Source organism: Sinocyclocheilus anshuiensis, unplaced genomic scaffold (genome assembly GCF_001515605.1).
Source record: "Sinocyclocheilus anshuiensis isolate Anshui unplaced genomic scaffold, SAMN03320099.WGS_v1.1 scaffold319, whole genome shotgun sequence".
Lineage (NCBI taxonomy): Eukaryota > Metazoa > Chordata > Actinopteri > Cypriniformes > Cyprinidae > Sinocyclocheilus > Sinocyclocheilus anshuiensis.
This window is the reverse complement of record NW_015552566.1, coordinates 2068531-2094610: the sequence shown is the minus strand read 5'-3', so window position 1 is coordinate 2094610 and position 26080 is coordinate 2068531. Positions and strand designations below refer to the sequence as shown.

Sequence of the window (26080 nt, the reverse complement as noted above, 5' to 3'; positions counted from 1 at the left end):
ACGGTTCAAGTTGATCTTTGCTGAAGTTGGTTGATGAAAAAGAACCAGTTTGCGTCAGAGAATCTTGATGAATGGAAAAGTCAAGGCCCGAGGCCTGGCACAAACTTAGGGTGTCCTGGAGCGTTGTAGCTCGCATTTTCATCTTCTCAGAATCCAACCAAATATAGCTAACAAAATATATATTGTGTGTTTGATTGGTCCAGACGCTACAAATGTATTAAAATATTAATATGTATTTAGTTTCAAATGCTATTCTTTGGAAAAATTGCACAAATCGCAAATGTTATATAAAAAAGAAAATATAACTGTCTGGCTTAGTTGTCAGTTTACCTTGATGATCTGAGGTTGATGATCAGTATTTCTGAGGGTTAAGCACTTCCTTTCACTATAAATTTGATGAAAAGGGAAATAATTACTTTAGGCCATATTTTACACCCTATTCCTGGAAAGTGGCTTCTGTTTTTCTCAGTGTCTCTCTTTCTCCCCTCAACATACACACACTTACTCTTACTTCTTCCTCAGTCCTTTCTATTTCTTCTCATGTTGTTCTCTATGAAAGCCTGACCGTGATCATACTCAGTAGTGCTGTTCTTAGAATCACTGCTGTCTTGAACTGAGCTCATTTAAATGCATGTGTCAGACTGGTGACGGCTTGTTCTCACCTCTGTGTCATGCAGCTGATCTCTAAGGCTTAATGCTAATCCACGGACATTTGATTTATTCCCTTTCCAGCAATTACCTTCTCTAATGGTGACGTGGATTGCCTCCATTCGGCATGCCATCGCTAAAGCCACCTCTCATATCTAGGTTTCAGAGCATTTCATTTTTTTGCTTTGATTTATTAAGTTGTGTATATTTGCATTTTTTCCCAGTTTGTTATATATCTGTCAAATTCACAGAATGGGATTTTGTGTGAGCCATAATCAAAAGGATTGCAGTGAAATTTCCCTGGCAGAGGTCATAGTTTAAACCTTGGCTCTCTTTAGGGAATGACCGCGGACAATCTGGCACGCAGTGTTTCATCTCAAAAATCATATTGAAATTATGATTCCAAATAATATGATTTAACTGCTTTATGATCGACATCTGACATCTCTAATTGCACCACAAACTACAAGTGCACTGAACCTGTTGAGATGGAGTACTTGGGCTATGTGCAGCAGACAAAAGAGTGCCGCAACTTCGCTTTGAAGCACTGACATATTTGTTTAATTAAATAACAGCCTTTTACAGTGAAGGGCATTTCACAATGAATTGTGTGGCCTTAATCATTGCTGACTGTGTTTTCAGGAGGAGAATGGAGGCTCAAGTATGAGAGAGCCATCAGAGAGATCGAGTTTACCAAGAAGAGACTCCAGCAAGAGTTCGATGACAAACTAGAAGTGGAGCAGCAAAACAAGAGGCAGCTGGAGAGAAAGGTAAGGGCGTCTTAGACACGCAAATAACATTTTTACACACTCGAACGCTGACAGCTCTGGTCTGGTACACAATATCGGTTTCATATGTTATTAGATGTTAGATTTGTTTTGTTTTATTATTTTCATTTAATTGTGGAAATCAGTATCCCTTCCAGCATCCCTTCTGACTTTATTCTACCAAACTAACCAACACATCATAAAGACTCAGACTTCACTCATATGTCAGTGTGGTCCAACACAACAACATGTACTGTCTCAAGCTTGAATGTATTAGTTGAAACTCATACATCTAGACAAGACACACACTGGATGGACAGATCCACCTGTACAGACTCACTGAGAATCTGTGTGTTTAGCTGACAGACCTGCAGGCGGACAATGAAGAGGTGCAGCGCGTGGCGCAGCAGCTGAAGAAGAAATGTCAGAGACTGACAGCCGAGCTGCAGGACACCAAACTGCACCTGGAGGGGCAGCAGAGCCGCAACCACGACCTGGAGAAAAAACAGCGAAAGTGAGTCAGACTAGATAAAGATTTACTATCAAGAGTTAAGAAATTGATATTTCATGGAGCAGCAAGGTATTTTGGTGCTCGTATGTTCCCACCCAAAGTGGAATTTCATTGGCCCAAAATCCTGTTCTTCATAACTGTATGCTATAATGATGGGAATCAGTACAGATTTGTGGATTTGATTCGATTCTGATTCACAGGCTCTCAGTTCCATTTCAGTGTTATTTCATTATGATTCCTTGGGGTGCATTTACGTTATGATGACCATTTGCTTGAAAGAAACATACTGAAACAAATTCTCTTTCTGCTAAGGCTGTAAATTATTCAGAAGAGTTTTCCAAACTGATTCAAACCTGTAAGCTCTTTATTTGAGCCCATTATTAAAATTCTTTGTCCAACCTTCTAACTTGGAATATCATGAAAAAATCATTTTAAACAACAACACAGTCTACACTGTGTGGTTGAACGAGTTAATCTTGCAAAACACAACTACTGAAAATAGGTATTGACTAAAAAAAAAAACACCTTAGGATTTTAAAAATCTCTATCAAATGAAGATCACAATAAATTGGAAAATCTATATATATTTTTAATCTTACTCTAGTTTGTTAATCGTCAGATTTTTTTGGTGGTTTGTTTCACACAGCAACTTTGAGGACAGTAGAATTACTTGACGATGGAAGTGTGAGTAAGGCCTGTTTACACCAAAAATGATAACTATAAAGATAATTATTTTAGTGTCCACACCAACAGAAAATAAAGTTATGTATATTATAAGCGTGCACTGCGGTTATGTTGTCTGCTGCTTTAAATGCACAAAAGCTGGGTGGATTCTTATCGGCTTTCAATGTATTCATCGTTTGTCAGCTGGAAAAATTGTTCTGAAAAAAATCCAGTGATATTGTTTCTCTGTGCCATTATTGTTGTAGTTGTGGTGTGGACTTCTCTACTCATAGAATTAGAACAATTATAGTTACAGTTTTCATCCTTGGTGTGAACAAGCCTTAAGAATAGTCCAACAGTGCCTCAGTAACAAGCATCTCAAAATTAAATCTGTAAGACTATTACTCAGAGCCAGAAGGCTGTAAGCAGAGTGATGGTGGTGTGTGAAGGTGCTGCAGCTAAGTCTCTTTAGACTCTTGAGTAAACAGGCGGAGGCTGTGCATGCCACTGCGGAGGGGATGTGTGAAAGTCCACTCTAAATGAAATGATCGGCCCGAGGCTCAGGGTGACGGCATATTTAGCCAGTAGGAGAGATGGGGGAGGGCAAGGAGAGCGGTCCTTCATCTCTCTGTGGGGCTCGGATTAACACAAAGAGTTGCATAAGACTCATTTATGGGATCATAACAGGGCCTCGGAGAGAAGGGGGTGGAGAACAAGAGAGAACTAGGAAAAGAATAAACCGATTTGCCCCAAAGCATCACAACTCCCCCCTCCTCGCTCATTGTTACCCACTTGCAAGTTAACCCAATCAGAACGCTCTTCCCTAATACCCCTCCTGACACACGAGTCACACACAATACTGTAACGCTTAGATGAATTTTAGTTTCTCAACACTCTGCTATGCTTGGCTATTTTAGGAAAAGCAAGTATGCTATTTTTTTGTTGTTTTGTATCATGTTATTTGTTTTTGGTAAAACCTTTTTTCACATTAAACTTGTGCTTTGATTATAGTGATTAGAGAGATTAGTGATTCAAGAATTAGAAATTCGCTTTAATTGCTGTATTGTATATATTTTGACTAGTGGTCAACTAATATGGGTTTTTCTATGGCAAATACTGATATCTAAAGAGCAGGGAGGCAGATGTAATCATAATATACAATTTAATGGCAGCAACTTGTATGAAATAAATTTTTATTAATGGCAGAAATAGATAAACTACTGTATACTGTCATAGACAAAAACTGTCATACCTAACAAAACTTTCTAAAATAACACTGTTTTTTTCTATTAAATTAAATTTTAATGTGGGTTGTGGGTATTTATTTCTTTGTTAAACAATATTTGCTTTGTTCCCTGAAAAAAATTAAATGAAAATAGTGTAAAAAAAAGAAAAATTGACATTGGCTCAAAAATTTGTAACATCTGCTTGATAGTTCACCCAAAAATTTAAATTCTAAAACTATGACTTGCTTCTGTGATGCATTAAAGAAGGTATTTTGAATAATGTCTTGGTGTGTTTTGTCCGTAGAGTGGAAATCAGTAGTAATCAAAACTGAGTGAGTAAAGGATGACACTTTTCTTATTTGGGTGAACTATCGCTTTAACTTCCCTGTGATTTTATTCTAATGGACCCTTCGCTAGGAGTTTGATTGACAGGCAGTCTGACCAGTCATAATGCCAAGTTTGCCATTTTGTCCGATAAACAAACCAAACAGGAGAGTAGATGAAAGTTGGTGGACTTGAACTTAAAAAACTTGTGTATTGACTTTCCGCGGTTGAAACAAGATACCTTCTGATGTTCATTCATGTTTATTTCATGCTATAACTAGTAAAGAGGAAGAGATGAACAGTTCACGTCCTGCTTGAACTGCAGCGATCTGTCACGGTACAGTAAAGAGCCACAAAATGGTATTTCTTGTTTGAACTTAAAAAAATTACAAAATTTGAAAGCTGAGTCTTGTCTGTTGGCACAGTGTCAGTGTCCTCTTTGCTCTGCGAAGTATTTTTACATAATGTGTGGTGTGAACGTGCCATTGGGCTTGTTGGACATGCAGCAGTAACTAAGGGGGGTGGGTCTTTGCGAAGTGTCAATTGTTTATCCATCTTATTCTTCCCGTAAAAATGGGCCAATTGTAAAATGTTATGGGTCTTGCTTCCGGTCTTATTCGCTTCCAGATATTTTTAGCTGTACAAAACCGCTCGTTTTGCTGTTTGATATTGCATATTACTTGCAATATGTCTTACCATATTATTTTAAGGTATTATCTTAACTTTGAACACACGGGTTTGTAGTGCAAACAGTTTATCATTTACTGCACGTTGTAATTCTTCTCGTTATTTCCCTATAGCGGCTAATGAACCGGAAGTCTCGCCCATAGGCTTACTTCCACATTGAAGAATTAGGTGGATAATTTTTTTCATATTTAGTATTATATGAAGGGCTATCGTGGTTGTAGTTTAGTGCTTGTGGAATTTATTTGTGATTTATTTGGTCTCAGCAGATCAGGTGCAATATGGCAGTTCGTTCCACCACATCGGAACAGAGAGAGTAAAGCATCTGGAAAGTGTCTTTGTACCTTTGTTTCCTCTTTTTTTAAGATTAAGTTTGTTGATGGTGTGTGTTTTTGTGTGGATGCAATGTCTGCAGGTTTGACTCAGAGCAGACTCAGGCTCAGGAGGAGGTGCAGAGAGAGAAGAGTCAGCGGGAGAAACTGAGCAGAGAGAAAGGCATGCTGACCGGGGAAGTGTTCAGCCTTAGACAACAACTGGAGGTCAGCAACCTCTCTTATATCATCCTCCTTTGTTGTCTCGCACTCACAGATTTTCCTGGCTGTGACGTACCCGTGTGTGCTCAGTCCAGACTGTGTTGTTCTAAATGAGTTTTTCTTTGCTCTCTCAGGATAAGGATCTGGAGATATGTGCTGTCAATCTGAAGCTCGAGCAAATGGAGGCCGAGCTTCAAGATCTGAACTCGCAGGAGACAAAGGATGAAGCATCACTGGCCAAGGTTAAAAAGCAGCTTCGTGACCTTGAGTCAAAGGTCAAAGATCAAGAAGAAGAGCTTGATGAACAGGCTGGAACCATTCAGATGCTGGAGCAGGTAATCAAACTCGCACACCAACACACTTTTTTAATCTTGGTCAGAACTTTATTCATTTTCACTAACTTTTGCAACAATTTTGTTTTCAAACTTTGTCTAAGTAAACCCATGCACACACCACACTCCAACCAGCTGTACACTCGTGACATCATGTCATGAGAATAAGGATATACATTGGATTGAGCTGCCTGATGTTTAATGTATTATTTCTTGGAATGATGCACATTCTCCATGCACACAATTTTCACCTGTCATGCGTAATATGCTAATTCATGTAAATTCAGCTGATGTGTCGGTATGAAGAAACTGTCAATACTCACAGTCTGCATACATTATAATAATAATTACAAAGAGTTTTATTGGCCTGTGCGACAGGGATATTTTGCATATGCATCTGTATGCATATAGCGCCTGTTCCACTGGATTCCAATGCATGTATGCTTGCAGAAGGTGTGGATTTGTATTCACTGAGCTGTTGATGTTGTGACCTGCAGGCCAAGCTCCGTCTGGAGATGGAGATGGAGAGACTGAGACAGACGCATTTAAAAGAGATTGAGAGCAAAGACGACGAGGTGGAGGAGATCAGACAGTCCTGCAGCAAGAAGGTATGATACAGTCAACCAGCTGTTATACAACAATAACTGCTAATAATCATTACAACCTTCGGTATGTTAGCTTCATTGTATGTATGAATGAAATTATAGATGTATATAATTTATTTTTAAATTTCAGTCTTCATGTTATGCAAATGCTGAATTTTGTGGAGCTGTTTGTAAATAAAAGAAAATCAATAATACTAATAGTAGTAGTAGTAGTAGTAATAATATTAGTATTATTATTAATTTATGAATTAATTATGCTATTAATATTAATGTTGGGTAATATATGTATTAAATCATATTTTTTTTTTTTTTTTTACAGTAAATATTAGTATGAAGTGAAATATTTTACTGTACTGTTAACTAATGCATTACTATATTATCAAAATGTTTAGTGTTGTTATTATTATTATTATTATTATTATTATTAGTGCTGTCAAATCGATTAATCACGTCCAAATTAAAAGTTTGTGTTTACATAATTTGTGTGTACTTTGCATATTTATATGTATATATAAATACACACACATGTATATATTTAATAAATATTTACGTGTATATAAATATTCATATTATATATAAATATATATGCATAAATATTTATAATAATATAATAAATATATATTTATTATTATATAATATATTTATTATATGTTATTATTATATAATATAATAATAATATATATATATATAATATAACTGTCTTTAATATATACATGTATGTATGTATGTGTATTTATATATACATATAAATATATATGTATAAATATTTATAATAATATAATAAATATATATTTATTATTATATAATATATTTATTATATATGTATAAATATTTATAATATAATAAATATATATATTATATTTATTATTATATGATTTTTATATAATGTTATTATTATATAATATAGTAAATATATATTTATAAATATTTGTTATTTATATATATATATATATATGTATATAACTCTTTAATATATACACATGTATGTATGTGTATTTATACATATAAATATACACAGTACACATACACATTATGTAAACACAATATTTTATTTTGGATGTGATTAATTGCATTTAATCGATTTGGCAGTTATTATTATTATTATTATTATTATTTTCTTTTAATAACACAAGTTTTGTCATGATGAAGACTCAAAGGTTGCCCTGAATTTATTCTGATCGCTGCAAAATAAGTCGATATCTCAGAAAAACATCTTTTGTTATGTCAAAATCATGAGAAAATTATGATTACAAAAAAAAATTAATAATAGCCTTTAGAGCTTCCATACACATGTACAAGTCACCAGCTAACACACTTAAACATGCTCAGAATACTTTACAACTGGTTTCAGAAGGTCAGGTGAGTTCAGTTTATAACATTTTAATTGCTGATGTTCAGTTCGTATGCAGAGCTCATTTCAACTCCTGTACAACATAAATAAACAAGACATATTCGGCCATGTGTTGAATAAGAATGTCCATTCAGCGTTGTTCAGCGCAGCTCTAGTTGCAGATAGCGGCTTTCACATTTGTGGAGTGTCTTTGCCGCTGAGGTACAGATAAGCTGAACTCATTGAGTTTTGTTTTGATGTATAATTCATGGGGGCCGCTATTTTATTTTCCTCACGTATAGTTCACCTTTCCCTCCTCTCCACTTAACCAATCAAGCTGCCAGTACAGTGCATCCCATAATTACCCTTCTTTCTCACAACTGAGTGCCTTGATTGACACTTGAAGGTGCTCAGAAGCATCTAAAGACACATTTAGCGAATTTGTTTATATGTCTGGAATGATGGTATATAATTGGATTGACTCCTCAAGGCAAACCTACTTCACAAAGCCCTCCATGATGTTCTGTTACTATGCTTGTGTGTGAGCAGCTCAAGCAAATGGAGGTGCAGCTGGAGGAGGAGTATGAAGAGAAGCAGAAGGTCTTGCGGGAGAGGAGAGACCTGGAAGCCAAGCTGATGAGCGCTCAAGACCAGGTACAGCACTCAACTTACTGTATACTGTACTATATCAAAATTTGAAATATGGTTTCAAATATGATAACTAGCACATCTTAAATAAATATGAACAAGCTTGCATATCACCTAAGTGAATTTTTGTCATTTTGTAATTTTTATTTTATTTTATTTTATTTAGTTTTTATTCACTTATTTCTGACAGACTTTGTTTAAAGAACCAAAATTAAATGTTTTGTAAGTTTGTGGTCAATACAAATTTTTTTTTTAAAGATAATAGTACTTTTATGCAACAGGGGTGCATTAAATTGATCAAAAGTGACAGTAAAGACATTTATAATGTTCTAAAAGATTTCTGTTTCAAACAAATGCTTAATTCTTTTTAACTTTATATTTATAAGAATAGAAAGAATCCAATTAAAAATGTATATTAGATAATTAGATGATCTGTGAAGGTTCATGTGACACTGAAAACTGGAGTAATGGGTGCTGAAAATTGAGCTTTGCCCTCACAGGAATAAATTACATTTTATTGTAAGAATATTTTACAATATTACTGTTTTTTTTTTTTTTTTTAATCAAACAAATGCAGCCCTGGTGAGCATACAAGCTTTCAGAAACATTCAAAAAAATCTTACCAACTCCAGACTTTTAAACAGTACTGTATACACATTTAAAATGTAACATCTTTCTGTAAATCACAGACCAAAAATGCTAATAACTCATTTCACACTTTTGGGGTAATTCCAAATCATCGCCAAACTTCTGGTTTAGCACTAGTAGAGCAAATCATGTAAATAAATTTTTTGGTTTATCCACCGGGATAACAAAACACTTTTGTTTGTTCTTTTTAAGATGACTTGCGACATTAAAATGAAAAAATAAATACATTTAAAAAAAATATATATATATAAGAAGATTCTAATTAATATAACAGGGTGTCCGCGGGTCCTTAAAAAGTCTTAATGTCTTAAATAATGTTTTCCTAATATAAGGCCTTAAAAAGTCTTAAAATGTTTGTATAAATATTTTTGGTCTCATTACCGCTAAAATATCTTCAGTCTGACGGACCTAATGACTGTTTACAATCATTGGACAGACCGAAGATTTTTTCTTCCCACGGTAAGTTACTGCGTCATCAGAGAGAATTGCAGTAAGTTAGCAGGATACAGAATACAAGGTCACGCTGAGGCTCACTCTGTTTGTCTCGAGACTTCAGAACAAATGAGCGTGACAGCACACAACTTCAGAAGAAACACACTGAGGTAAAAATTCTAAATGTTTAGTTTATTCATAACATAATATAGTTAAATAACACCATGACAAGTGAGCTATTTTGCTCAATATTCTCATGATGCAAAAAAAACATTCAAAACACCTACAGAGTGCATGCATTACGTGACGTCTAGTGCGCTCTGCCTGATCACTGCATGATTCAGTCTATTAAAATACATTCAGAATGATCACAAATTCAAGACATGTGGGCAGAAAATGTGTATACTTATACCACTTCATATAGTTAATCAATTTCACACTGACGAGTGCTTTTTATCCAAAAATTACCATATACAAATGTAATATTGATTTGTTTTACAACAGTTCAATAAACTAGATGTTTTATTAAGAGACTTACGTTTTAGACACCATATTGCCTGTTTTTGCACTGTTTCGCCAACAAAAATAATTCCAAACCAAAATTCTCAGTTTTGCGTCTCTGAGCAACATGACAGCGTTTTGTAAGATGATGCATACATCTAAAAAGGTTAAAAATAGGCCTTTGTAAAGGTAAATATGCAGATTTAAGTATGTAAAAGCTGATAGAACACTGATGAAAATACTGCTTCAGAATAAATAGTTTACTCCACCAAAAATCTAATTGATGCAGTTATTTTGCGGGGATATTTTGTATGGAATATTGTCTGCTGACATGAAAAGTTCACTGTATGTCATAGAAATAAATATCATTTATTACAGCAATGATATTTTGTTTTCTTTTAAATTTTTACACATTAAATATTACATATATGTATGTAATAAAATGTGTATTTCCATTACAGGTTTAGGCTTAAAGCGTATATTTATATATAGCCAGTATATAAACTGTCTTTGGTGTTTTCAGGTGAGCCACAGAGATGTGGAAACAGAAAAGCGTCTGAGGAAAGACCTGAAGCGCACAAAGGCGTTGCTGGCTGATGCCCAGATCATGCTGGATCACCTGAAGAACAATGCTCCCAGCAAGAGAGAGATCGCTCAGCTCAAGAACCAGGTCTGTTCTTCGGCTCCCCTGGGTTCTGTAGTTAACACATCATATATGACATCCAGTCATGAACATACATTTTATTTATGTGCGTGTGTGCTCTTCACAGCTCGAGGAATCGGAGTTCACGTGTGCTGCTGCAGTCAAAGCCCGAAAGTCAATGGAAGTGGAGATCGAGGACCTCCATGTCCAAATGGATGACATATCTAAATCCAAGCAGGCGGTAAGTCTGTCTGTGTTTGAAAAAGAACAAAACCGAGTCGTTTTGCTTCTTTTATATTAGAGTCATCTCACACACAGAGACAAAGGACACTACCTGTCTTCATTCACCATAGGTGGCAGCCAGGATGTCATTTCAATTATTTACCGCGGGGAAATGATTTCCGCCCATAATGGCACGCTTCCGATGTCGGCTCTAATTTGAACAGGATGTATCGGCGTGAAATGTATTATACTTTAATAATTCTGTCATTGATTCAGTGTTATTTCAACGTGGAGAAAATTGTGTAATTGTGTCCTCGCTGTAGCGTATTATGAAGTGATATCAGGAGAGACGGATGCAGCCAAATTCTGCAGATGCTGTTCCCCTGACACTGTCTCCATATTGTTTCGCCGCCTGTCATATTTGCTCAGCTCTCTGGAGCAAGAGACACTCTGACAGAAGGGTGCAGTGAACATTTTAATTTTCTATAAAGCCGCAGCCACGCTGAAGCATTGTTTTGGTGCAGTGTTTTTGTGGGCATTGCTAAACCCGTCTCTCTTCTAAATATTGTCATATTGATTAGCAAGGCCGTGATAAATGGTCTGGTCATGATCACTGTGTGATTAGCTTCAGGTCTGTCTGTCACCCCTCCCCTCCCCTCCCCGGGAGCTCATGGATTTCCACTAGAGGATTTGAAGGTGGCACATAGGTTTGATACAATACGCCTGCCAGACAGAGTTTAAAGGTGTGAAATGGAACAGTACAGACCATAGGGAATATCTTTTAGCAGTATCTTGTGTTAAAAGAGAACTGGATTTTCATTTCTATGTAGACATAATCCTGCAAAGCCAGTCCATGTATGTCATTTATAAAAACTTAAAAAATGGGTTATTGAGAAATCATCATAATATTGATGCCATTACCACAAGCACACTATCATATGGCCACAAACATTCACACTACTGTTCAGAAGTTGGAGGTTGTGCGATTTTAAACTTTTTAAAGAAGTCTCTTATGCTCACCAATACTTTTATTTAAGAAACTGTAATATTGTGAAATATTATTACAATTAACAACAGCTCTTTTCTATTTGAATGCATTACCAAATGTAATTTATTCTATTTTATACTGTTCCCAAGTTTGGGCCTAGTAAGTTTTTTTTTTTAATGTTTTTGATAATCTAGGCTGTATTTATTTGATCAGAAATGCAGTAAAAACAGTAATACCATAAAACATTATTACAATTTAAATCAATGTTGAAAACAGTTGTGCTGCCTAATATATTTGTGGTAACCATGATACATTTTTTCCAGGATTCTGTGATGAATCGAAATTTCAAAAGAACAGCATTTATTTGAAATAAAAATCTTTTGTAATATTATAAATAATATTATAACGTATTTACTGTCACTTCAAATCAATTCAATGTGTGCTTGCTGCATAAAATGATTAATTAAAAAAAATCTTACTGATCCCAAACTGTTTTATATGCCAATTTTCACATTTAGTGAGATTAACCAAGTCATTCACTTTTAGGCATTTTAAAGAAACAGTAGGAGTCTGTTTTTGATCAAAGAGGGTAAAAATGGTGATATTTTTGGTGCATAATAGGGAAACAAGTAAAATTATTTTAAAAAGTGCAGAATATAACCCCTTTCATTTTAATTCATTTGTCTTGATTTGTTAAAGAGATGGAATGTGTGAAAGAAATTGCAAACTGCTTTCATGAGGATGTTTTTACAAAATAATGTAATTTCCTGCTTTTATGCTCACTAATTCATAAGTAATGTGCGACGTCTACATTTTTTGCTTTTACTAATACATTTGAAAGTTACTCCTCAGAGATTAGCTGCCTGTATTGTTGAGGTAATTATTATTGACCTCTGATACTGTTTGACAGAGCAGGCATTGAAATGTTCATCTCTAATTGGGAGACGGTGCTGTGTTCTCAGGCAGTACAATACAATGCAAGCAGCTACTGTTTAGTGATGGGGTGACAGGAAAATTATCTCTTTAAGGAATTAAAGGAGCTGGGCTTTCAGTTGCTGAAGTCAGAATGGTTACATGCTTATGTTATTGACATGCATAGGGCAGAGGTTTGAGTCTGACTGCATTGAGTCTGTGGCCTATTCGCTGCTGTCTTTATTAATAAAAATAGCTAAAAAAAACATTCTGGCACCCAATCAGTTCCTGATGCATAAACTTAAGGCCTGCTAAAACGTCAAACATTTCAATCAGATTGATTTTCCATTTCTCAGACATTTTTTATTTCAATTTGCAGTCATATTTGTGTTTGTCTTATGCTTTTGTTTGATTTCCATGTAGCTTGAGGAGCAGCTGAGTCGATTGCAGAGGGAGAAGAATGACCTGCAGTCTCGCATGGAGGAGGATCAGGAGGACATGAACGAACTCATGAAGAAACACAAAGCCGCTGTTGCCCAGGTAACTCTCAGGCACTCATGCTTGTCAGATCGCTATACAGAGCCTCTCTGTCATCATCGCACATAGAGTAGATGTACATGTACGTGTATGTACATTTATGTTTTTTTTTGTATCCTAAAAATTTAATATGAATAAAATGTTGTTAATTATACATCAAATTAAATGACATTTAATTAAATATATTTTAATTTATATATATATATATATATATATATATATATATTAAATCACAGATTTATAGATGGATATATATCCGTGATATATAGTGTGTATATATGTATATGTGAGGCATTTTTCACACTGCACATGTTTTACGAAGCCATATTTCACAGGTTACAGCATTCACAGCAAGCAGAGTGCTATTGCATAGCAAGAGCAGTGTGAAACAGGCCTAAAAAGCATTTTTATTCACAGTTGTGTTGTCCTTTTTGATTATATAGTTTTTGACACCGTGCATATTGCATGCTACATCATTTCAGCATGTTTGACATTTTCCAGTATGATTCATTGCTGTTTCTCTGCAACATGCTTCCATCATGCAAATCAAATCGACAACATCATTTAGCGTGTACAGATAGACCACTTTGTATTTCTCTATTTGATTGGTCGCTCGTGCCAGTGTGAAGGTGTCACTGCAGCGACTGTCGTGTATTTGAGTGCGTGGGTTGATTGTCATTAAGAGTGTTTTAAACACAGCATGCTGCTATGGCAGCGATGTAGAGATGAGTGATGTGTCTTCACAGACCCTAAGTAAACAGATCCTCTCCAATGGAACAGCCCTATTCCCCTGGGTTTACTTCACCAGCTCTATGGTTCATTTATGGGAACACTGCACAGGTTTTGAAACACAGTCACAATCATACTTGAGGCATTTAGACAGTCTCGTAGTTAACTCTCTCTCCGCTTCATTTCACTCATGCTTCTGTTAACATGCCATTTATTGCTGCCATTTTTCTCTGAGATGTCATTAACAGACCGTAAGATTGCTTGTCTGTCAGTAGTTAAATGGTTTGCAGTATGCTGTAAGATATATCACCAAAATAACATATGATCATAGTGCATATTGCCCACTTCTTTGGTATGTTCTCTACATGCTGTTTTTTTAAATGGTATACCGGACAGTATTCATCAATAGAATAAAGAAAATGTAGTCCATCTTTATAAACAATGCAAAATTCCCCACAACAACCGATCTTCTATTTCAGTCATTTGTATATTTCATACAGAAAATGTGCACCATTAAAGATATCAAGTATAAAGCATGATAAATGACTTTGGATAAATATGAAGGGACTGTAGATTCAGGTTGTCCTGTGACGTGTAGAAGACTCTGACCCCTCTGTGGTGTGTTCTTGTGCAGTCCTCACAGAACCTGGCCCAGATCAGTGACCTGCAGGCCCAGCTGGAGGAGGCCATGAAGGAGAAACAGGACGTCCAGGAGAAGGTGAATTCACTTTAGCATCCATACAGAAATGCATATTCACAAAGTCAACACTGTTACTTACATTCTTAGAGTACATCCTAAGTGGACTTAAGCATAATTCAGCTACTGTATTGATTTATTTCTGTCTAAGGTGAACTAAGGTCATTCGACTCTTTATTAATGATATGACCAAACGCTGCCCCTTTCAGCCATTGACTCTTCAATGATAGGATCAGACTCCACTTCCTCAGCATTTGAGTCTTTAATTATGTGATCACAGTCTGCCTCCTTAGCATTTTACTTTTTTAATGTAGAATCAGACTCCACCCCCTCAGCATTTGAATCTTTAATTATATGACCAAACTCTGGCCCCTCAGCATTTGACTCTTAATGATATGATCAAACTCCACTTCCTCAGCATTTGAATCTTTAATTATACGATCAGACTCCGCCTCCTCAGCATTTAACTTTTTAATGTAGAATCAGACTCCGCCCCCTTACCATTTAACTTTTTAATGATATGAACAGACTCCACCCCTCAGTATTTGAATCTTTAATTATATGGCCAGACTCTGCCCCCTCAGCATTTGAATCTTTAATGATAGGCTCATACTCCAACCCTCTCAACCATTGACTCTTTAATGATGGAATCGGACTACACCCCCTCAGCATTTGAATCTTTAATTATATGAACAAATTCTGATCTCTCAACGTTTGACTCTTTAATGATATGAACAGACTCCACCTCCTCAGCATTTGAATCTTTAATGATATTAACAGACTCCACCCCTCAACAGTTGACTTTAATTATGGAATCAGACTTCGAATCTTTACAGAATCTTTCTGTTTTCAACTCAGAATCTTTAAATATATGAACAGACTCCACCCCCTCAACTGTTGACTCTTTAATGATGGAATCAGACTCCACCCCCTCAGCATTTGAATCATTAATTATAGGCTCAGACTCCGCCTCTCTCAGCAGGGGCATCGGCTAGGGGGTAATAGTGGAACTGAGTAACAGGGGCCCTTGGCGAGGGGGTGGCCCATAATGATATAATGATTATTATTATTAATATGATGATAATATGGTGTTGTGAGGGGCCCATCTTCTTGGTTGTGTGACTGGGGCCCAACATTTGGTGCTCCACCCCTGTCTCTCAGTATTTAACTCTTTAATTATAGAATCAGTCTTCCCCTCTCAGCATTTGACACTGCACTCTCACTCTTTGAAACGACTGTGGCTATATGCAGACATGGCACAGTGATGGGGTTTGAATAAGACATTTGAGGCATTTGAGACCTGTATAATTGAGCAAGTATCAGAACCTCAATTCTGGTCTGAACTGGGTTTGACTTATCACTCGATGTAGAGCGGCAGAGCCGGTTTAAAGGCTGATAAACCAGGTAGGCCTCGTTAAAGACACCCCGTGGGGGTGAGGGCTTTGTCTCTTTGAGTCATTGCTCAGCAGGTAATAGTTGTATTCAGTATTTCCATGAAATACAGATTGCTGTCCTTTCTCAGTGTATTTGTGTGAATTCTCACTCCGTATGTGTGTGTTTGGCAGCTCACAGCCCTGCAGAGTCAGCTAGAGTTCCAAGAGCAGTCCATGGTGGACAAGTCTCTGGTCAGCCGGCAGGAGGCCAAGATCCGTGAGCTGGAGACCAAGCTGGAGTTCGAGAAGACACAGGTCAAACGCTTGGAGGTGAGTTAGCAGGATGCATGTGTTTATGTGGGATGCTGGAAGTGTCAAAAGGTCAGCGTGCAGGCATTGAAGTGTCAGATAAGGGTGAAATTAATCTACACACCCACAAGGCCTTCCACATTGGTCCACGCTTTATAGACCTTTAACCTTTGTACTAAAAGTGTTTTACAATTCTCCACCAAAAAATGTCACTATGAATTGAATGTGGAATATTTCCGACCCCCTCTGTGTTTTTCAAATCAACAGTGTCAGTCCCACTTTTAAAGAGGAAATGTACATTTAATTTCATGTGTGATATTTTATGTTGCCGGAGGCAGCGGGTCATCGGTTTTTGCATTGTACACAACTAGTGTAATTAATGTGTTTCCTCTAATGCACATTATTTCAGCGTTTTGTATTGTTTGATTTGATGGGTTTTTTTTTGCTCCTTAAGTGACATTTTCCAACCGCCAGTCCTCTTCATCGTTCATCTCTGTTGGGTGCTCCCACTCACCTACAGAATTACAATTGGCACTCTCTAAATTACAAACGTCTACTGCACCCACAGCAAAATCTGTCAACAGAAGCCATTTAAAAGCGCTGTTATTACTGATTTGTTGGAAGTATAGCTTAGTTCAGGCTTGGGCAATGTTATCTCCAGAGGCAGCTTGTTTAAACCGTGCCTATCCGAAGCTGTAAAGAATGTCTGTTTTCCTAATCTGTAGATATTTCTGTTTCGATGCCAGTGCAGCCCACCTTTGGTGTGAAAAATCACAGAAAAGTTGCTGTGGATGTTATTTGGAGTTTCACACCATATGGATAGCTTGACAATCTTGCATATTTCAGTGCTAGACTTGCAGGATTCTGTAAACAACCACCGTGGGTCCAGAAACACTTAAGCGATGGTGCATGTTATTGCTCCGTATATGTGTTAAATAAATGATTGTCTTCTGTAGAGCCTTGTAGCGAGGCTGAAAGAGAATCTCGAGAAGTTGACTGAGGAACGAGACCAACGTAGTGCCAGCGAGAACCGGGAGAAAGAGCAGAACAAGCGCCTCCTGAGGCAGATCCGAGACGCCAAGGAGGAGATGGCCGAGCTGGCCAAGAAGGAAGCGGAAGCCAGCCGCAAGAAACACGAGCTGGTGAGAAGCCTGATCTGCTGTTCTGCGTCACTGAAGTTCTCATTCTGAAGTGTCTTGAAGGGCAAGTGCACCCAAAAAACAAAGTTATGTTATTGTTTACTCAACCTCATGTCATTCTGAACCGGTTTGACTTCTTTCCTCTGCAGAACATAGAAGATATTTTGAGGAATGGTAGGAACATTAAAGCCTGTTGACTTCCATTGTATGGACAAAAAACACGGAGACTTTTTCTCCGAGTATCTTCTTTTATATTCCAGATTTGGAATTACATAAGGGGAATAAATGGTGGCAATTTAAATTTTTGAGTGAACTATCCCTTTAAGCATGTGATGAAAGCAGAAATGTTACATACACCCTATATGGACCCTCTAGATAACAGGTTTGATTAAACCTCTTAATTCCAGACAGATCGTAAAATTATAGCATACAGTGACATTCTAAAAACATGGTGTGCAACATTTTGGCAACAGTTTGAAGAGGGCTCTTTTCTCTTCCAGCATGATATGAGGTCCATAAAGAAATGATTTACTAAGTCTGGTGGTGAGAAAGAAATTGATTGGCCTTCATAAAGTTCAGACCTGAACCCCTTTGGGATGAATAGGAACAGCGAGTCCACCGACAATAGTGCCTGACCTCACGGATCAGGGTCAAAAATGAACATTTTTTTGCCCACGGCCACCATGGCTGATGAATGCAGAATTTTACTTTGCCAATTCAGATATAGAAAATAATGGAACAAATGTATGAATTATTACATTTTGATAGACGTGTTCTGTTTTTCACAACTGAATTTATGTGAATTGAATATTTAAAGAAGAGTCAGTTACAAAATAAATAAACAAACAAACAATTTGTTACGCCCCGTCTAACAAAAGGGACGTAACAAATTAAATAAATAAATCATGATTTACTAAAGATGCACTGATATTAAAATTCTGGCTAATACAGTCTAGCTACTAATTATTTTGGCCAATAATCAATAAATGGCTAATTAAAATTCTATTTTCTATTACATTTTGTCTTAAAAAAACCCCCAAAACAATAGAAACATTGTTTCATTATACTAATACTACAAATTGATTTAGGCATCACAAAATTTTAATTTAATTTAATTTTAATGTACAGCTGTTATTTTAGTATTATTTATATACTTGTAGTATATATTAATATTTTGAATGATCTTTTATTTTTATATTTTCATTTTCATTTAGTTAATTTTTATTAGTTTGTTTTTTAAATATTTCTATTCAGTTTTAATTTTTTTTTTTTGCGTTAGTATTAGTAATTTTAATTCTTAAACTTTATTTTTAAATTTTTTTATTTAGTTGCCATGTAACATTAAAATTTTTTTGAGTTTAAGATTATGGTGGCTATGTATCAAATATTTTTTATCTAATATTTATATTTTTTCAGCTTTTTGATATTTTAGTTAACAGTAACAACACTGATGTACCGTGAGAAAAATGGATATTCACTCTAAGATTCATAAAAGATTACACTTAACAGTGTTCTTAAATTATTACTGTTTTTTTAATAATACCTTTATGGGAATGTTAGATGACCATAGCAAAAGTAATCTAAATGTAGAAATGGGCAGAAACGAGTGCCTCTTAGTTAGACTGAAATCTAACCCTGTCTCTTCAGGAAATGGATATTGAGAGTTTGGAAGCAGCCAACCATAGTCTCCAGGCGGATCTCAAGCTGGCCTTCAAGAGGATCGGAGACCTCCAGGCTGCTATTGAGGATGAGATGGAGAGTGATGACAATGAGGATCTCATCAACAGGTAACACTTGCTGCTTTGAGGACTCTTTATTTAATGCATACCTCAGGAGAGCTTCTTCATGTGTATAAGTGGGTAAAAAAAGAGATAGAAAAAGAGAGAAGACACTATCTGGATGAATGCACTGTTCACTGAGCTTTTGGAGACGGCAATCAGCGAGCCAGTCTCAGTCTCAGTCATCTCTTATTCACACTCTCTTAAATATTTATGCCTCGAAAACTGCCGCACATAATTTGGAGCTCCTTTTTTATGTACTTGGCCTCATCAGTCAGAGGAAGTCATCTCTGTTCAGCCTCATTCCGCGCCGCTCCGCTTCTCTCAGTGACCTGCACCTTACTGCGCAGAGCTGAGTTTATTTGCTCGTTTATGTGCGTAGAAGAATTCCAGTCACCCAAATAACAGGAAATAGCACCAAACTCTCACTTCGTAAGGGTTACACAGAGCAGAAGTCAGCAAAAGGTCAGAATTCTAGGTAAACATCTTGAGCAATATGTAGCGCTAGAAACCTTTACACCAGACATGATAAATATTCAATCTCAAGCTGTGTTTTTAAGACTGTGACTTTTTTCTTCTTCTTACATCCATTGTTCTTTACTTTTCCGTTTGAAACTCACTTATTTCTGCTTCTTGTTTTTTTATGTTTGTGTCTCATTTCCCTCCCACCTCCAGTTTACAAGACATGGTGACTAAGTATCAGAAACGAAAGAACAAGATGTGAGGAGTTAAAGTTTGAACTTACGTTAACATTTGAATTCTCCTTTGCCCTCACAGGAAGATGATGCAGTATACAATACCATGCAGTCATTTTCGAGAAATTAAATACAGAATAGGGAATATTCTGTATTGTAAATCTCGATTTCGACTCAAGAAAAGACTAGAAGCATCATGTTGATACTGCAACACACTTCCGGGCATGACAACTAACATCACAAACATGGTTTTCTCCTTTTTTATGCACAATGCCTCATACATAATGTATGCGTACTACAAACTGCATGCTTTTTCTAAGCCAAGCATGGTCCCTACTCAGTTACCCTCCCCAGAGACGATTCCCTTTCCCTGAACCCCTGCTTTGTAATGTTGAACTTTTGGATATCTGGTGCTTCATCATTGGGACTGGCGTCCATTGACGGCTAAGAGCCATTTTGAGAGCAGGCAGGTGTTAGTTACATGTCCGTAGGGTCCAAACTGTGGTCTATCCCCTGGCTGTCTAACTCGAGAGCCAGAAGGGTCCACATGCAGACTTGTTGGACGCTGCAGGGCCTTGTATAAACATCTGCGAGGGGTTGCTCTGCCCTCCCTCCTTCTTGGCCTTCTTTTACCTCTCTTTCTCCCTCTCGTTCCTTTGAATAATTCACACTTCTGTTCTTGGGACTTAGCAGCCTCTTAAGGCAGGAAAGGAAGGCGTGTTCTTCATCAATCTTTCAACCATGAGGGCTAAATAATGAATAACCCTCAAATGTCCTACAAAAAGCCCCCCAACTCATCTGGCAACGGCCTACAACAAAGTACCAGCCCTTGGTGTCGAGCCATTTCATTCCCCTGTCAATAGTCCTCGGTCCGCACTGTAGTTTTAAAAACCCTTAAGCTCTAAGCACCACTTATTACATCATGTGAGAAAGTATTAAAAGCTAATGCCAGTCTGTGCATTACTGATCAGGTTTAGATGGATGTGCCATTGCAGAAATGTTTGTTTGAGTTCATGCAGGGATGTTGACCCTTCTGGCCTGATCATTTAATTGGGGAGTTCTTGTTGCTTTATTGTAAGTTAGACTGGCTTCAAGAGGTTTGTTAGCTAAATACAAACCTTAGTGGAGAACATTAGTAGAGAACTGATTAGTCTGATTTTCCCAGAGCATATGAGAGAATAGACAGGGCATAACAAATGACAAATGAGGAGAACAGATATTTTGAAATGAGATATAATTAGGAGCACTGTTCCTCGGCCCCTTTCATGAGCGTATATTCTACTCCGTGACATGATTTAAAAATTGTGTTTACAATATATCATGAATGATTTGAAATATTTATGAAGATTTTCTGGTTAATCAGTGACGGGAAAATTCAGTGTCTTAGTGACTAACTATAAGTGCCAGAACATAAATGAATCATAAAACATTAAAACTAAAACGTGCAGAGTAGATGCACCTAATTACATTCTAACGGAATAAGAGTTTTTAGTGTGTCAGTGTTATTTTAGCATTATATATACTACTGAAGTTTTTATTCATATTTTTAATTCGCTTTTATTTCATATTTTTAGTTTTCATTTTATTTTTAGTTACATTTTATGTGCTTTTGTCATTTTTTTATATTTAGGTTAATTTATTTTTATTTTAGTATTTATTTCTCAACTAACTTTTTTCAGTTACATTTTAAATTTCTGTTTAGTTTAACCTTTTCATATAATATTTATATTTTATTTTCAGCTATATTTCAATTAACAAATGTTTTTCATAGTTTTAGTTTTAGTTAACTATAATCCTGGTTTAGATACAGTGCAGACATGCATGTAAAGAGGCATTTTGCATGAAGGGAAATGTTATTCACATTGATATCATAAATATTAAAGTACAGCTCTCAATCGATTTAATAATTGAATCATTAAGTGGTTAATTAAATGAATTGCAATTAGTCACATAAATTTCAAGTATTGTTAATTTTGCATTAGTATGTTCAGAAAGGACACAAAAGCATAGTAAAATATAATAAAACGGTAGTAGCCCATGCTGTCTGTTAATCAAACAAAGCTATCATGATTTCAAAAGACTTAGAATATTGTACCCAAGTTGTATTTTTTATATATTATGTCACTTTTATTGTTCTTTTTTGTCATTTTGCAGCTTAACAGCCCCAGTTCCCATTCTTTGTATTTGTGGTTTTGAAAAATGTAATTATTTGAATTTCACAGAAGATGGTCATGTTGGTTTGGAATGACATGAGGGTAAATAATAACCATAGCTTTAATTTTTTAGGAACTATTCCTTTTTCCCCTCAGTTATTTCATGTTTAGACAGATGTTAGACATGTTTTGAGTTCATATACAATTAAAGAAATTGTCAGAGACAATGCCAGGAAACTGTTGCACAATATAAAAGTCCAAATTCTCCCCGTTTAAGGGTGAGGGCTTGAGAGCGCGCGGGGATAGAGAGAGAAAACAGAGTAGAGAGACGGACTAGAGAGCAAAATAGAGGGGTTGAGAGAGTTCTGTAGGTACTAATGATAAATGTAATAGCCTGTAACAGAGATGTACAACCAATGGAGGCACGTTGTCACAGACAATTAATGTCTCTCCTCTCTCATGGTGTTGTTTGTTTGTTCCCCTGGGCTTAGGTGCAGCTTAACTAATGGTATATGGTCAAGGACATAAATTGTGTGTGACATTTTGCATTAGCGCTTCATTACAAAGACCCTGCAGTCCCACTGTTTAGCGATGGGCCGGCTAGCAGAGCTCAAGGCTTATTCACACAACGTTCTCACCTCGGTTTACCTCCAGGGCACTAGGGCTTACGCAAGAGCCAAAAGGGCTCTTGAAGAAATACATACTTTGGCACTCGTAAGTTGCCTGCCCGTATCGACGGAGCACTACTCGTTTGACAACAAATTATTTTGTCCTGAGTGTTTTCTCTTGAGTGTATCAGATCTTCTAATTTAGACCCTCTCTAGCACCCTGACTGTGAGCGTACAGTTAGTGTTTAGCGACATCTGCGCTGTCTCGTGGGTCCATGCATATATAATATTCTCATATGCATAATACCACAAACGGAGAGCTAAGCAGTCCGGAACTCTAATGTCAGAGAAAAGCAGCTGCTGCTTCAGAGTTAACCTTCTCTCTACGCCTGGGATAATGAGCTACTGTATGTAGTATAATTTCATTGGGAGATATTTGACTCCCAACGGTGCTGGAGGACAATAACAATGATTATTAAAATTTAAATTGAAACAAAATTGTGAGAAAAGGCCCAGTTCGAAAGAAATCTTCTTTAAAGGTCTCCTGTCTGTGCATATATGGAGACGTTTTAGCGCTCTAGGTCCTTGAAGGGCGATTCATAGTTATTCAGTACGGTGTGCTGTGCGATAAGTGAAGGATAAGACTAATCTAAAGAGGCAGGGAAGCATTGACTTGCAAATCCAGCCAAACATAAATCCAATGGTTTTATCTGGTCCAGAGAAATGAGCAAACAGGACTGGGATTCACAGTGCTGCTTTCCGTGTGAGGTGCTAATGCATCTGCTCCCAGGGACATTCGGCCTGTGTTTACTCGTTCTTATTGACAGCGCAACACTTCCCCACAAAACCCATTCGTATCCAGAGATGCATGGTATTGGTAGCATAGTGAGTCAAGTTAATTGCAGTCCCAAAATGGCCCGTTCCTTCATACTGTCCTTTAACATGGTAGTCCAAGGCTAAATTAGCCTGAAGGCCTTCTTTTTATAAAGGAGGATTTTTCACAAGCTTTGTACTACCTATAATTCCTAATTCAGCTTTTATTCAACTATGCATCACAGTATTTTTATTTAGCTGTTTCAATGGCTAGTTAGCCGCCAACTGCCTACATATGTGCACCTAAAATTAGGAGCATGTTAATGATCCCTTAAAATGCTGCCTCCGCAGGCAGCCAGCTAGATTTTAGAACAGAGCTATTGTCTGGTAAGCCACAGTCTGAATGGTTTTTCTCTTTTAAATGCTCTCCTTTCTTCTGGTTTGGCTTGGAGTTGTACTGACCTCACCCTTTTGGATGCTTCACACATTAAACAAAGCCAGCTAGCTGCAGGATACTGTTGTTGGACTATGAGTCTTACTTACTAACACGTAGGCTTTTTCCAGGTTTCTAGAGTGCGGGCACATGTTTCCGTACTGTTGTGTCTCCACCGCAAATCCCTGTGTTCCTCCTACTAACAGTATTTATGTACAAACTCTGCTTGTTCATTTTGTTGACATTCCCTCTCTTCCTTCTGCACAGCGAGGGCGCCTCTGATACCGACTCTGAGGTGGAGGGCCGCGTTGACGGGGTAAAGTCATGGCTGTCCAAAAACAAGGGCTCTGCCAAGAACCTGTCAGATGATGGTAGTCTGAAGAGCTCAAGGTCAGTCCTGCAACCTCATTTCCCCCTGTTACCCCACAGAATGGTTTAACCCAAACCCAATGCAGCAAGCTAGAAAAGGGTGTCTGGAAAAGCTAATTAGCTAACGCTAAGGGATTTTTCTGTTGGTATTTTCTAGTTTATTCTCCCCATTGTCAGCAGTTTGATAACAGAGGCTTATATAAAAGGGAACGGCTTCACAGGCAGATTAATGGATATGCCCACTGGCCAGTTGGCAAGCCAACCTATGCCTTTCTGCTGAAGATGAATATGTCTTCCCACCGGCAGACACTTTTGATTTTTTTCCCTGTTTTTTCTTTTTACAAGAAGATTTAAGTTTGGCTCTTGAAGTTCTTGCATCTTTTTAAAACCTTGAACTTTTGATGCATAGTTTCTGTAAGGTGCAGTTTTATGGGAAATTGGTTACAGATTACACTCTGTAATTTTTTATTAACATTTTCTAGCATAAATCATCCTGTAAAGGGAATTATAGTCTTTGTCAGTATCCGTTTTTATGCAATTACCTGAAACATGTCCACCTAAAAGGATCTTTTTGTCCACATTTATATGTAGATACCTGAGCTTATGGATTAACTATTGATTTTGAATCACAGAAGCTTAAGAGTCTTCATTAAGTGCCTTGTATTCCCTGCCGTCACATCAAACTTTCATCTATATTCTACCCTGTCTGCTTGGATAAACCTGTACTGTTAGTTCTCTCTTTGGGTGTCAGTCATCTTTTAATTTTTTATTCATGTATTTTCTCATTCTCATATTTCCATCTCTATCCTCTCCTCCCGCCATCTGTTTGTCTTTCTACTCTGTGCACACCCCGTCTGCCCCTTCTTCATCTAGATTTGCTGTAACTGTTGATGGAAAGGAGGGAAAAGAGTGGGAAGAGGGTAAAGAAAGGAAAGACAGTGGCAAAGGTAAAGAGTTAGAACACAGCAGGCCTGTGTCTGTCATGAGTTCCCTCAGCTACAGGAAACGCTCCAACATGAAGGACTCCATAGGAGGTAAGGGAGACGAAAGTTCGCTCCTCAACACCCTCAAAGAACAATCTGATTCCCAGGACCTCTCCTCCTTCCGCAAGAACAAAGCCAAGCAGGAAGCTGAGGATGACTCCTATTCTGTCAACTCCTGGAGAAAGGCAGGAGATGATCTTCACGATCACGGTTCTGTCATCTCTCAGGCCTACTCAGAAGCGGCCAGTCGGGCAAGGAAGGGCATGGACAGCCGCTGGTCTGAGTTTGATAAGGAGTCCGTTGTGTCCTCTGTAGCCCCGAGCCGGGTTTCCACCTGCCGTACTGCGATGGACCTAGATGACGATGCTATTTCCAGCGTGAGTCGCATGACTTCAGTAAGCTGGCGTCTGAGCATGCCTCGTCTTGATGATCGCCAGAGTGAATACGGTTCACCCATCAGCCCCAGCCTGAGTCGGCGCAGCCCAGGAAGCGTGAGCCGTGCCGACTCCCGCATGTCACTGTCTCGCAGCTGTTGCCTCAGTGAATTTGACATAGACGATGATGCCCGAAGCACAGCATTCAGCGAGGCTCGCTCCAGTGCTTACGGCCCTCACTCCACCTCCGGCCGAAGCTTCTCCATGCCTCCGCAAGCCCGGACCACTGACTCCAACCCGCCTGACGTCTCGGACGTCAAGCCGGTCAGTCACCGCAACTACCTGGACCCTGACCTGGAGGCTGCAATTAATGAAGTGTTAAGCTTCAAACCTATCAAGTTCAAGCGCACCAGCTTGGAAGAGTCTGAAGCGGAGAAAGATAAGCAAGGTGAAGAGGAGGATAACCGGAAGAG

The 26080-nt window shown here is 37.6% G+C and overlaps 1 protein-coding gene across 6 annotated transcripts in view; it reads left to right on the top strand.

Annotated features, from left to right (window-relative positions):
• Positions 1-26080, top strand: part of LOC107664918 (unconventional myosin-XVIIIa-like) — a 111909-nt gene that overhangs the window by 83360 nt on the left and 2469 nt on the right. For 4 of the 6 annotated variants that reach the window (XM_016455603.1, XM_016455602.1, XM_016455600.1 and 1 more), the window contains 15 exons: positions 1291-1418; positions 1775-1929; positions 5239-5362; positions 5491-5691; positions 6186-6296; positions 8173-8277; positions 10376-10522; positions 10623-10736; positions 13041-13157; positions 14518-14601; positions 16146-16283; positions 17219-17404; positions 19049-19188; positions 19855-19899; positions 24149-24271. In XM_016455603.1, the coding sequence (XP_016311089.1) occupies positions 1291-1418; positions 1775-1929; positions 5239-5362; positions 5491-5691; positions 6186-6296; positions 8173-8277; positions 10376-10522; positions 10623-10736; positions 13041-13157; positions 14518-14601; positions 16146-16283; positions 17219-17404; positions 19049-19188; positions 19855-19899; positions 24149-24271 (1918 nt within the window). The remainder of the gene's footprint in view (positions 1-1290; positions 1419-1774; positions 1930-5238; positions 5363-5490; positions 5692-6185; positions 6297-8172; positions 8278-10375; positions 10523-10622; positions 10737-13040; positions 13158-14517; positions 14602-16145; positions 16284-17218; positions 17405-19048; positions 19189-19854; positions 19900-24148; positions 24272-26080) is intronic. The other 2 variants (XM_016455604.1, XM_016455601.1) reach the window with 1 other exon arrangement.